This window comes from Narcine bancroftii, chromosome 10 (genome assembly GCF_036971445.1).
Source record: "Narcine bancroftii isolate sNarBan1 chromosome 10, sNarBan1.hap1, whole genome shotgun sequence".
Taxonomy (NCBI): domain Eukaryota; kingdom Metazoa; phylum Chordata; class Chondrichthyes; order Torpediniformes; family Narcinidae; genus Narcine; species Narcine bancroftii.
The window spans coordinates 55420126-55432642 of record NC_091478.1 but is presented as its reverse complement, the minus strand read 5'-3'; the positions used below and the strand labels follow the sequence as shown (position 1 = coordinate 55432642).

Here is a 12517-nt window from a genome sequence, read left to right as displayed (position 1 = left end):
GGAGCCTAGAGAAATGGGGGAGATATTGAACAGTTTCTTTTCTTCGGTATTCACTAAGGAGAAGGATATTGGGAGATGTGAGATAAAAAAAAGCAAACTGGGTAAATATAGGGAATATAGAGATTACAAAAGATGTAGTTTTAGGGCTTTTGAAGAATATAAAGGTGGATAAGTCTCCGGGACCAGACGGGATCTTCCCCAGGACATTGAGAGAAGTGAAGGAGGAAATAGCAGAGGCTCTGGCGGTAATTTTCCAAATGTCATTAGATATGGGGATAGTGCCAGAGGATTGGCGCATTGCGCATGTGGTTCCGTTATTTAAAAAGGGTTCAAGGAGGAAGCCTGGCAACTATCGGCCTGTAAGTTTGACGTCTGTGGTAGGTAAATTAATGGAGAAAATTCTTAGAGATAGTACTTATAAACATCTGGGTAGACAGGGTCTGATCAGGAGCACTCAACATGGATTTGTGGGAGGAAGGTCATGTTTGACCAATCTGATTGAATTTTTTGAAGAGGAATGTGGATGAGGGTAGCGCAGTGGATGTTGTCTATATGGACAATATGGACTTCGATAAGGTACCACATGGAAGGTTAGTTAAGAAGGTGCAGTCTTTAGGTATAAATTTTGAGATAGTCAAATGGATTGAACATTGGCTGAAAGGGAGAGGCCAGAGAGTGGTAGTGGATAATTGTCTGTCAGGTTGGAGGCCGGTGACCAGTGGTGTGCCTCAAGGATCTGTATTGGGCCCATTGTTGTTCGTTATATACATTAATGATCTAGATGATGGGGTGGTGAATTGGATTAGTAAATATGCAGACGATACTAAGATAGGTGGAATAGTGGATAATGAAGAAGGTTTTCAAGGATTGCAGAGGCATTTGGGCTGCTTAGAAAAGTGGGCTGAAAAATGGCAGATGGAATTTAATGCTGATAAGTGTGAGGTGCTTCATTTTGGTAAGAAGAATCAGAATAGGACATATGTGGTAAATGGGAGAGCATTGAGGAATACAGAAGAGCAGAAAGATTTAGGAGTAACGGTACATTGTTCCCTGAAGGTAGAAACTCACGTGAATAGGGTGGTGAAGAAGGTTTTTAGTATGCTGGCCTTTATCAATCATTGCATGGAATATAGGAGTTGGGAGGTGATGTTGAGATTGTATAAGACGTTGGTGCGGCCTAATTTGGAGTTCTGTGTGCAGTTCTGGTCGCCTAATTATAGGAAGGATATAAACAGAGTGGAGAGAGTGCAGAGAAGGTTTACCAGAATGTTGCCTGGGTTTAAGCATCTAGAGTATAGGGAGAGATTGGACAGGTTAGGTCTTTATTCTTTGGAGCGTAGAAGGTTGAGAGGGGATTTGATAGAAGTATTTAAGATTATGAAAGGGATAGACAGAGTGGATGTGGATAGACTATTCCCGTTAAGAGGAGGAAAGATTAAAACAAGAGGACATGAGTTAAGAATTAAGGGGCAGAGGTTTAGAGGTAATATGAGGGGGAACTTCTTTACTCAGAGAGTGGTAGACGTGTGGAATAAGCTTCCGGGAGAAATAGTGGCGGCGGAGTCAATTGTATTATTTAAGAAAAGGTTGGACAGGTATATGGATGAGAAGAAGATGGAGGGTTATGGGCATTGTGCAGGGAGGTGGGACTAGAGAGGGGTGTTTGTTTCGGCGCAGACTAGAAGGGCCTAATGGCCTGTTTCCGTACTGTAAATTGTTATTTTATTTTTATGTTATAATTTCTTCCTCTGAAATTCAATGACCCAGTTGTTAAAGTACACAATTTGCCCTTTTCACCATATCCGTCTATCTTTTATCACGTGCCGATACAAATCGATTCCTTGGTTCATCTATCGTATATTTTGGCGTACAAGTCGAGTCCTGAAACCCTAAAAAAAAATGACTCAAAAATGTGGGGGGGGGGGGGGGGGGGGGTGGCTTGACTTATACGCCAGATACAAAAATGAGACCTTAAATTCAACTAAAAAAAACTGCATGATGCCAATTCGGTGGATAAGTCGACCCTTGAAAAAAGCCAACTACAACAAATTTTCCTGCTATTGTCGTCACTGAAAATGCAGTGGTGGCTGATGAACACGAAATAACGACACACAGTTGCAGGTAAATCCAAACTCATTTCCTTGAGTCACACACTTATTCTTTTAAAACATTGAACCAGGAGGGCCATATCATGTCCTGTGCCTGTTCACCAGACTTCTGGGAATTGTAGTATATCTTTAGTGCCGCGACACAGCACCACCACCACCCCCCAACCCCACCAGAACCAGCACTATCGCCTAGTAGTTTTTTGGGAGGACAACCCCTGTTGAATAGGGGCAGTTTTGTCAACGTGGGCAGGTTTGAGCCTGTCAATTGTGAATGACAGAGGCTGCCCGGCAATGTCCAATATGAAGATTGACCTCGTCCATCTTATCACCTTGTATGGTCCCTTGTCTGGTGCCTGCAAGGGCTGTTCATGTGTTCCTCTATGTACGAACATGTATCAACAGTCCTTCAAGTCTTGTGGTATAAAAGAAACACGTCTGCCATGTGATGGTGGTGGTACAGGGGACAATTTGCCTACACTATCCCTTAGTTTGCTCAGCATATCTTTGGGATCTTCATCTTTACTGGATCCATGTGGAAGGAATTCCCCTAGGACCACCAAAGGTGCGTGTATACAAGATCTTCATTCAGACGAAGTGTGAAGATCCTCTTTTGCCAAGCAACAATCATAGTAATTCATCTGCCCAATTGAGACTATCCAAACAGGCCATTTAAGGTGATGATGGAATTGTTCAATCATCCTGTTGGACTGTGGGTGATAGGCACTTGTATGATGAAGCCTAGAGCCGAGCAGCCGAGATAATGCTGTTCCTCCTTTATCTTTTGTCAGTGAGGTGGGCACTGCGGTCTTCTTCAAAGGAGGTTGCAGCCCGCTGAACTGTGAGGCGCCAAGATGCACGGTTGGAGGCGATATCAGCCCACTGGCGGTGGTCAATGTGGTAGGCACCAAGAGATTTCTTTAAGCAGTCCTTGTACCTCTTCTTTGGTGCACCTCTGTCTCTGGCCAGTGGAGAGCTCGTCATATAACACGATCTTTGGAAGGCGATCTTGGGAGACGTGACCCACCCAGCGCAAACTGCCAAAATGTTTGGCCTGGAAGTCAGCCTGAAGTAAACTGAGGTCCTCCATCAGCCAGTTCCCCAGCCCCCCCACATCTCCATCAGGCAGACAGAACTCAAAATGGTCAACCAGTTTACCTACCTCGGCTGCACCATTTCATCCGATGCAAGGATCGACAAAGAGATAGACAACAGACTCGCCAAGGCAAATAGCGCCTTTGGAAGACTATACAAAAGAGTCTGGAAAAACAATCACCTGAAGAAACACACAAAGATCAGCGTGTACAGAGCCGTTGTCAAACCCACGCTCCTGTTCGGCTCCGAATCATGGGTCCTCTACTGGCATCACCTACGGCTCCGAGAACGCTTCCATCAGTGCTGTCTCCGCTCCATCCTCAACATGCATTGGAATGACTTCATCACCAACATCGAAGTACTCGAGCTGGCAGAGTCTGCAAGCATCGAATCCATGCTGCTGAAGACTACCTTAATGCTGTCATTGATTCTGCTGACGACCGTAATGTCATGGGCAAATTTATGGATGGCATTTGAATTTTGCCTATCCACACAATCATGGGTGTAGAAGAAGAGCAATGGGTGAAGTACGCGTACTTGAGGTGAGCCTGTGTTGACTGTCCGTGAGAAGAGGTTGTTTCCGATTCGTACTGACTAGTCTTCCGATTAGAAAGCTTATGGATCCAGTTACAGAAGGGTTTGCATAGGCCCTTGTTGACCAGCACTGAGAGTATAATGGTGTTGAAAGCTGAGCTGTAGTAGTCGATTAAGAGTAGTCTGATGAATATTTTGCTGTTGTCTAGGTGGTTTAGAGCTGAGCAGAGAGCCAGTGAGATTGCACTTGCTGGGGAGTGATTGTAAGTTGCAGTGGGTCCAGATCTGTACTTGGATACAAGTTCATTCTGGTCATGAGCAACTTCTCTAAGCATTTAATGACAATGGATGGGAGTCCTACTGGGCGATAGAATACTTGGGACAGTAAAGATGCAGTCATCAGGATGCTTTTTATCGACTCCAGTTCAGCATTTAACACTATCATCTGCTCAAAACTGATCAGCAAACTCCAAGACCTGTGACTGCAATTAGATCATGGATTTCCTCACCTTTCGACAATAATCAATAAGAACTGGTAAGAACATCCCCACAATATTTATCAGTACTGGAGCACTACAGGCTCTGTTCTTAGCCTCCTGCTCAACTCACTTTACACCTACGATTATGTAGTTCAGTACAACAATAACACCAACTACAAGTTCGCCGACAACACCAGGGTAGTGGATTGTATAAAGAATCAGAACCTAGTGTCATGAGCAAATCTTGAAATTCAATGTTTTGCAGCAGCATTATAGTGCAGACATTCATAAAACCATCTTACAACTTTACTATAAAAAATAAAAATAATAGTGCACGCAAAGTAAAGCAAAGTCTTTGGTTCAGATGGCAGCGGGGCAGAAGCTGTCCTTGTGCTGTTGTGTGCTTGTCTTTAGGCTCCTGCACCTTTTGCCCAATAGTAGCAGAGTGAAGAGAGCATGGCCTGGGTGGTGTGTGTCTTTGAGGATAGAGGCTGTTTTTTTTAAGACACCATCTCACATAGATGTCCTCGATGGAGAGAAGTCTGGTATCTGTGGAGTTTATTCTTGTCCTGAGAGTTGGCATCTCCATATCAAGCAGTGATGCAACCAGCCAGAATTCTCTCCATTGTACACCTGTAGAGGTTTACGAGAGCATCATAGTCATTTTTGGTGTTTGGCTTTCGCTTGTAGCATATATGGCCTGCAATCCCTGCCATATCTGGCTCTCTCTAGTTCCCTCAGAAGTTCCTCTTTGCTGCAGAGATGCCCTTCTGTGGGTTGCTTGTGGAATTTCTGTATAGATCTATCTTAAACGAGACCAGACTTCAATCCCATGGATTTCATCTTCAGCAGATTGCTCATCTTTTGATTCATCCACAGCTTTTGGTTGGGGTACTCATGGTATGTATACGTGGACAAACAAACTGCCACTTAGTAATCAGTGACAGCCATGGCATATTTATTCAAGTTTGAAGACGTTCTTGAATATGGCCCAGCCCACCGATTCAAAGCAGTTCTGCCTCCCTCGACCATACTTTCATCATCTTCGCCACTGGTGTTGTAGTCCCCAGTCTCTGCTTGTTTGCAGGAGTAGAAGTACAGCCAGGCTCCTCCGGTTTCATGGGTAATGTGTTGGCTGTAGTTTGGTTCGGTAGTACTGTCTGCTTATGGTCCAGGTTGTAGATGTAGGGAGTTGATGTAGAGATAAGTATTTCATCTTCTGTGGTTTCAGTAGGAAGTGTCTTAGGGTCTGTCTAGAAGGATGAGTGGGGAGAGAATGATCCCTATGTAAAAGAGCAAATTGATGCAGAAGGGGCAAGTGGTGGGATCATGTTAAAGTTGGTGGAAGCATCAATTGAGTGCTTTTATGCACTCAAAATTTGTCCTCATCCAACTAGGTTAAATCTAACTGAATTATGATCATTACCTCCAAAGGATCTGAGTGTAAGACAAAGTAAACATTTAAGTCTTTCTAAACTTATCAAAATCAGATTCCAGTCATGTAGAAACAACACATTAAAAGCTACAAATCACAGTTGCACAAATGTGGCCACAGCCACAAAGGTAGCTAGTGAGGCTAAAAAAGTGTAAGGCTTAAACAATTATTTAGTTACACAAATACTCATGACATTATTAGAGTACCACTTACCTCCTGTAAGTGATGAGGAAACTGTAAAAAGTGGCCAATAGAAGCTAAATGTTGACAATACTGGGGATAGTCCTTCAATCTACAATCAGAGGTCACTGTTAGATTAATGTGGTGAAGTGTTTAGATAGGCATTCATTATACACATAGAAAGCTAATTTTGTATTTATTACACATCAAACTACAAATCAATCATGAATTCAAGTAACTTAAAAGTTTTAACAGAAAAGGACAGCATCCAGACATATTGCTCATCGTCTCTTCAAAAATGAATACGATTTATAAATATCATCTACTTCATACAAATTGTTCCCAGTTTCAGCATACCAAGCGATTCACTTACAATGATATATATTTCTTAAAATTTAATTGCAATTGAACTTTCAAAGATAGATTTGAAAAGCAGAAATGACTGTTCTGGGCATACATGTGGCAGATGGAACATTATTGAGAATTGTGAAATCATGCATTCTGACAGTAGGGATATACACAATACTGCATTTTTGAAGTGGGTAGTAATTGAACATGCCTGTCTCACGCAAAGATCTTTGAAGGTGGCAGGACATGTTGAAAAGTGAGCAAATGGAATCTTGGATTTCAAAAGGAGAGACACTAAGTTCGTAATTTAAAACTATGCTTTGATTTAATGACTGACCAGACTGAAGCTGAAAGCCCTAATATGATTGAATTTTAAAAAGGATCCAAGACCTTCGAAAGAATGCCAAAGAAATTTATCATCAGGGTTAGGATGAGAAGCTGGCTTTGTATTTGGAGCAAAGGATGTGGACAGGTGATTTCTTACAGGGTCAAGATAATATTTTACAGAGAAACAAAGAAAAACTGCCCTCTTTGGCCAGTGGGACAAGGATGAGGAGCTGTAAATTTAGTTTTGCCCAAGTAGTAGAGGCTTGCGAGAAGAAATAATTTTAAAAATTAAATTTAAACAAAGAGTACAAATAAATACAGACCCTTTTAGCCTATGAGCCTGTGCCACCCAAATATACCCAATTGACCTACATAATTTGAATGGTAGGAGGAAATTGAAGTACATGGAGGAAACCCACGCAGATTTAGGAGAAGGTACAAACTCCTTATAGACAGTGCAGGATTTAAACTCTGGTTCTGGTCACTGGACGAAGATTTATGGAGGGGGTAAATGTCCACGTCAGCTGCAGGCTCGTTTGTGGCTGACAAGTCCGATGCGGGACAGGCAGACACGGTTGCAGCGGTTGCAGGGGAAAATTGGTTGGTTGGGGTTGGGTGTTGGGTTTTTCCTCCTTTGCCTTTTGTCAGTGAGGTGGGCTCTGCGGTCTTCTTCAAAGAAGGTTGCTGCCCGCCGAACTGTGAGGCGCCAAGACGCACGGTTTGAGGCGATATCAGCCCACTGGCGGTGGTCAATGTGGCAGGCACCAAGAGATTTCTTTAGGCAGTCCTTGTACCTTTTCTTTGGTGCACCTCTGTCACGGTGGCCAGTGGAGAGCTCGCCATATAACACGATCTTGGGAAGGCGATGGTCCTCCATTCTGGAGACGTGACCCACCCAGCGCAGCTGGATCTTCAGCAGCGTGGACTCGATGCTGTCGACCTGTGCCATCTACACTAACTGTGCCACCCATACTTGAAAGGACTGTTTGGAGCCCCAGATGGTGCTGAGGGAGGAAATGTGGGCGCAAGTGATTTCCTGCAGTCATAGGGGTAGGTCCTAAGGGGCCGATTATGGGGAGGGAGGAGTGAACAAGGGAGTCACGTGAGGGAGTGGCCCCTGCGGAAGGTGAAGAGGGGAATATGTGTCTTGTGGTGAAACCATGTTGTAGATGGCGGAAATGACAGAGAAGATGTGCTAGATGCAGAGACTGGTGGGTGATAGGTGAGACCAAGGAACCCTGTCATTGTTGCTTTTCCTGTGGTCACTGGGGTAAGTCCCAGTGACCCCTGCTCCATTTGCACCCACACCTCCTCCTTCAGCACCATTCAGGGGACATCTACTGCATTTGGTGCATCCCCTGAGGTCACCTGTACATCAGAGAGACTGGACACAAACTGGGAGATCGCTTTTTTTGAGCACTTCAACTCTGTCTGCCGCAATAGCGTGAATCTCCTAGTGGCCACCCATTTCAATTCTCCATCCAATTGCCTTGCTGACATGTCTGTCAATGGTCTTGTGTAGTGCCAGATTGAGACCACCAGTAAATTGGAGGAACAATGCCTTATCTTCCGAGTAGGCATCCTTTCACTGGATAGCATTCATATCGACTTCTCTGGCTTTTGTTAAATCCCCCTTGTTTCCCCTGTCATCTCTCCATTCCCTGTCTCCTTTTGTACAGACATGACAAATTCTACCAAGTCCCTTATCCAATTAACACTTTGTTGGTCTGGATTCCTCCCCCATTGTTTGAATTCTGATATATCCTACTTCTGCCTTCTCTGATTTTTTTTCTTCTTGAAGAAGGGCCCAGGCCAGAAACGTCAGCATTATCTCCTATAGATAATGAATGGACGAGCTGAGTTCCTTTAGTATTTTGGTGTTTTTATTACAATCACAGCGTTGGCAGCTTATCATGTTTCTCTCACCTGGGTTATTAGAACATAATTTGGATTAAGAAGATTATGAGAATATTATGGGGCTTTAATAGCAGAGCCATTAAACCACAGTAAACCTTTATAAAACACAAGTCATCCTCCAGATACTTTTATTTCCTGATATGCTATGATAGGTGTCAAAAAAATGACGTAAAAAAGGTTGAGAATTTGAGAATTACACCAATATTTTGAGACTTCAGACATGTCCAGATGTTGAAGATGCCCTCCTATAAACTGAACGATAAGTGGATACTGGGCAGGGGCAATGTTGTCGGAGAATATGAGAGCGGGACTATGAATGAGGAGGAGAGTTCAAGTAGCACCAGAAAAGGTAGGTTGTTATTTAATTCTCAGAGACAGAGAGTGGGACTGTGAATGAGGAGGAAAGTTTTAAAAAGCACTGGGAAAGGTAGGTGCTTGTTTAAAGTTTTCCACCAGTTAATTATCTGCAGCCAAAAAAGGAAGGGGAGCCCAAGTGGAACACCCATTGCATGGCTGGTCCAGTGCAGGAGTGACACTTAGAGGCTTTGGCTCGAGAGGTCTTGGTAAGCAGAGGCTGGTGTAGGAGTTATGTAAGGCGAGGACAATCTGTTGAGGAATAAAAGAATTCAACAAGGAAGCACAGGTAAGGACAGATTTTTCTATTTATATTCATAGACATTGGGAATGGCAGCCATAGCAAGGAAATGCTCCTCTTGCTAAATGTGGATAGTCAGGAAAACCAACAGCATCCCTGATGACTTCATCTGTGAGAAGTGCACCCGACTGCAGCTACTGAGAAGCCATGTTAGAGAATTGAAGCTGGAGTTGGATGAATTAAGGATCATCCGGGGCCTGGGGTGGGGGGGGGGGGGGGTGCAGGTGATAGACAGGAGTTACAGGAACACAATCACACGAATGAGGCAGGAGGAAGGTTTTGAAGGAAGTAGCAGTAGAGATTGTAGAGGCATTGATAATGATCTTTCAGGAATAAATAGATTGTTGTATAGACCCAGAGGAAAGAAAGATGAACTGCATGTCATCCCACTATTCAAGGGAGGGAAGCATCAGAAAGGAAATTATAAACCAGTGAGTCTGTCGTCAATTGTTGGGAAGATATTGGGAGTGGAATGTCAAGGATGAGGTAACAGAGTACTTGGAGGCACATGACAAGATAGACCAAAGCCAGCATGTTTTCCTCAAGAGAAAATCTTGCTTGACAAACTTATTGGAATTCTTTCTCGAGAAGTGACAAGCTGGCTTGATAAGGGAGATATAGAGGATGTTGTGCATTTGGATTTTTAGAAGGCCTTGTCAAAGTATTGCACATGACGCAACTTAAGTGCCCATGGTACAACAGAAAATAATACTAGCATAGGTAAAGCATTGGTTGATTGGCAGGGTGCAATGTCGGAATACAGGAATCATATTCTGATTGGCTGCTTGTGGTGTTCGATAAGGGTGTTGGGGTTGCTTCTTTTTAATGATTGGATTATGGAATGAATGGCTTTGTGGACAAATGTGTAGATGATATCATGGTAGGTGAAAGATCAGGTACTATTGAGAACAGAGAGCTTGAGAAGGAATTAGATTAGGAGAATGGGTAGAGAAGTGGTAAATGAAATATAATGTAAAAAAGTGTACAGTCATGCAGATTATTTTCAAAATGGGGAAAATTTTGAAAATACCCAGATGCAGGAGTCCCCCTGCAGGATAGCCTGAAGGTAAACTTGCATGCTGAGTCAGTGGCAAATGCAATGCTGGCATTCATTTCAAGAGGAATAGAATACAAGAACAAGAATGTGATGTTGAGGCTTTATAAGGCACTGGTGAGACTTGATATATTGTGAGCAGTTTTGGGTCTTCATTTAAGAAATTAAGAAAGGATGTGTTGATGCTGAGGTTCAGAGGAGGTTCACAAGGATAATTCTGGGAATGAAAGAAATGAGGAAATTTGACAACTCTTGGCCTGTACTCGCTGGAATTTAGGAGAATGAAGACAAGCTCATTGAAGCAGTTTGAATGTTCAAAGGAGTGGACAGAGTAGATGTAGGAAGTTCCATGATGGGAGAATCTAGGACAAGGGGGCACAACAACAGGATTGAAAGGCATCCGCTTACAATAGAGATGTGAAGAAATTTCTTTCGCAAGAGGGTGGTAAGTATGTGGAATTTGTTGAGACAGGCCATTGTGGAGGGAATGTCATTGGGTGTATTTAAAGCAGAGATTGAAGATTCTTGATTAGCCAGGGTAACAAAGGTTATGGGGAGAAGACCAGGCAGAGGGGATGAGTGGGAAAATGGATCAGCTTATGATTAAATGGCAGGGTAGACTCAATGGGGTCAATAGCCTATTTCTGGTCCTTGGTCTTATAGTTAGCTGACTGTCAAGTGAGAGAATGAACAGGCAGGTAGTGGAGGGAACCCCCGTGGCCAATCGCCTCAGCAACAATTATACCGCTTTGGATACTGCTGAGAGGAATGCAGAGCAGGAGCCAGACCAATAGCACTGTGGTGAGTAATGAGCCTCAGAAGGGTTAAGTCGGGTTGTGTGATAGTCCTAGGGGATTCGATGGTTAGTGCAACAGATAGAAGGTTATGCAGCTGTAAGAGTCCAGGATACTGTGTTGCCTCCCATGTGATTGGGTCCAGGATGCCACTGAGCGATTGCAGAATTTCTTTAAGGGAAGGGTGACCAGCCAGAGGTTGTGGTACATATTGGTACCAATGACATGGGGAGGAATGGGGTAGAAGTTCAGCAAAGTAAGTTTAGGGAGTCAGGAAAGAGACTGACGGGCAGAGCCTCTGGATTATTTCTGGTGCCACAAGGTAGGGAAAGTCAGTGCAGGATTAAGATGGTGCAGGGGCCAGGGTTTCAAGTTCTTCGATCATTGGAACCTTTTCTGGGTAATGGGTGAGATGTACAAGTGGGATGAGTTGCACCTGAACTGGAAGGGAACCAATAACCTGACAGGGAGGTTTACTAATGCATTTGAGAGGTGGGTGGTTTTGACTGGATTCGCAGATGGATGAGGGATGGAAGAGGCTGTTGGCACACAAGTGGGGATAACTGGTAGAGAGTTTGTGTGGAAGGAAAGGCATAGGCCATGGAGATGAGTTGCAATGCAACAGGGACACAGTTTAAACAAAGTAACAAATACAGGGCTAAAGGTTTTATATTTAAATGCACAGAGCAAAAGAAATTAAGTGGATGACCTTATAGTACTGCTACAGATTGGCAGGTATGATGTTGTGGCCAAAAGATGGATGTCATTGGGAGCTCAAAGTCCAAGGATACACAGTGTATTGAAAGGATAGACAGGCAAGCAGAAGGAATGGTATACTCTGGTGGTAAGGAACAATATCATTATTAGAAAGAGGTGAAAGGATCAGAAGAGTAATTGTAGGTTGAATTAAGAAATGGCAGGGGTAAAAGGTCATGCTTAGCAGTTTCTATACAAGCATCCAAAGAGTAGCTGGGATGTGGAAAACAAATTACATAGCAAACAGAAAAGGTGTGTCAGAAGGGCAATGTTATGTCAGTCATGGGGATTTTAATATGCAAGCAGATTGGTAAAACCAGGTTGGGACTGGATCTCAAAAGACAGAATTTGTAGAATACCAATGAGTGGCTTGTTGATGAGCCCACTAACAGATCAGCTGTACTGGTTTGGGTATTGTGTAATGCACCAGAGGTGATCAGAGAGCTTAGGGTAAAGGGTAGTATGGTTCGTATCGCGGTTAGCACCACTGCTGTCTGTAATGAGTTTTTACGCTGTCCCTGTGTCTGCATGGGTTTCCTTCCACCCTTCAAAATGTACAGGGGTTGGAGGTTAATTGGGTGTAATTGGGCGGCAAGGCTCGTGGACCGAAAGGGCTTGTTACTGTATGTCTTAAAAGAGTAAAGGGAATTACAGTGGCATGAGAGAGGAACTGGCCAAAGTAGATTGGAAGGGAGCACTGGTAGGGAAGACAGCAGAGCAGCAATGGATGGAGTTTTACAAGAAATGGGGAAGATGCAGAACAAATACATAACAAAAAGAAGAAATATTCAAATGGAAAACTGTCACAACTGTAGCTGACAAGTGAAGTCAAAACAAA

General features: G+C 43.5%; 1 protein-coding gene across 8 annotated transcripts in view; it reads right to left on the bottom strand.

The window, feature by feature from the left end:
* cnot1 (CCR4-NOT transcription complex, subunit 1) overlaps positions 1–12517 on the bottom strand; it is a 325223-nt gene that overhangs the window by 122390 nt on the left and 190316 nt on the right. For all 8 annotated transcript variants that reach the window (XM_069900952.1, XM_069900955.1, XM_069900953.1 and 5 more), the window contains one exon: positions 5862–5940. In XM_069900952.1, coding sequence (XP_069757053.1) covers positions 5862–5940 — 79 coding nt within the window. The remainder of the gene's footprint in view (positions 1–5861; positions 5941–12517) is intronic.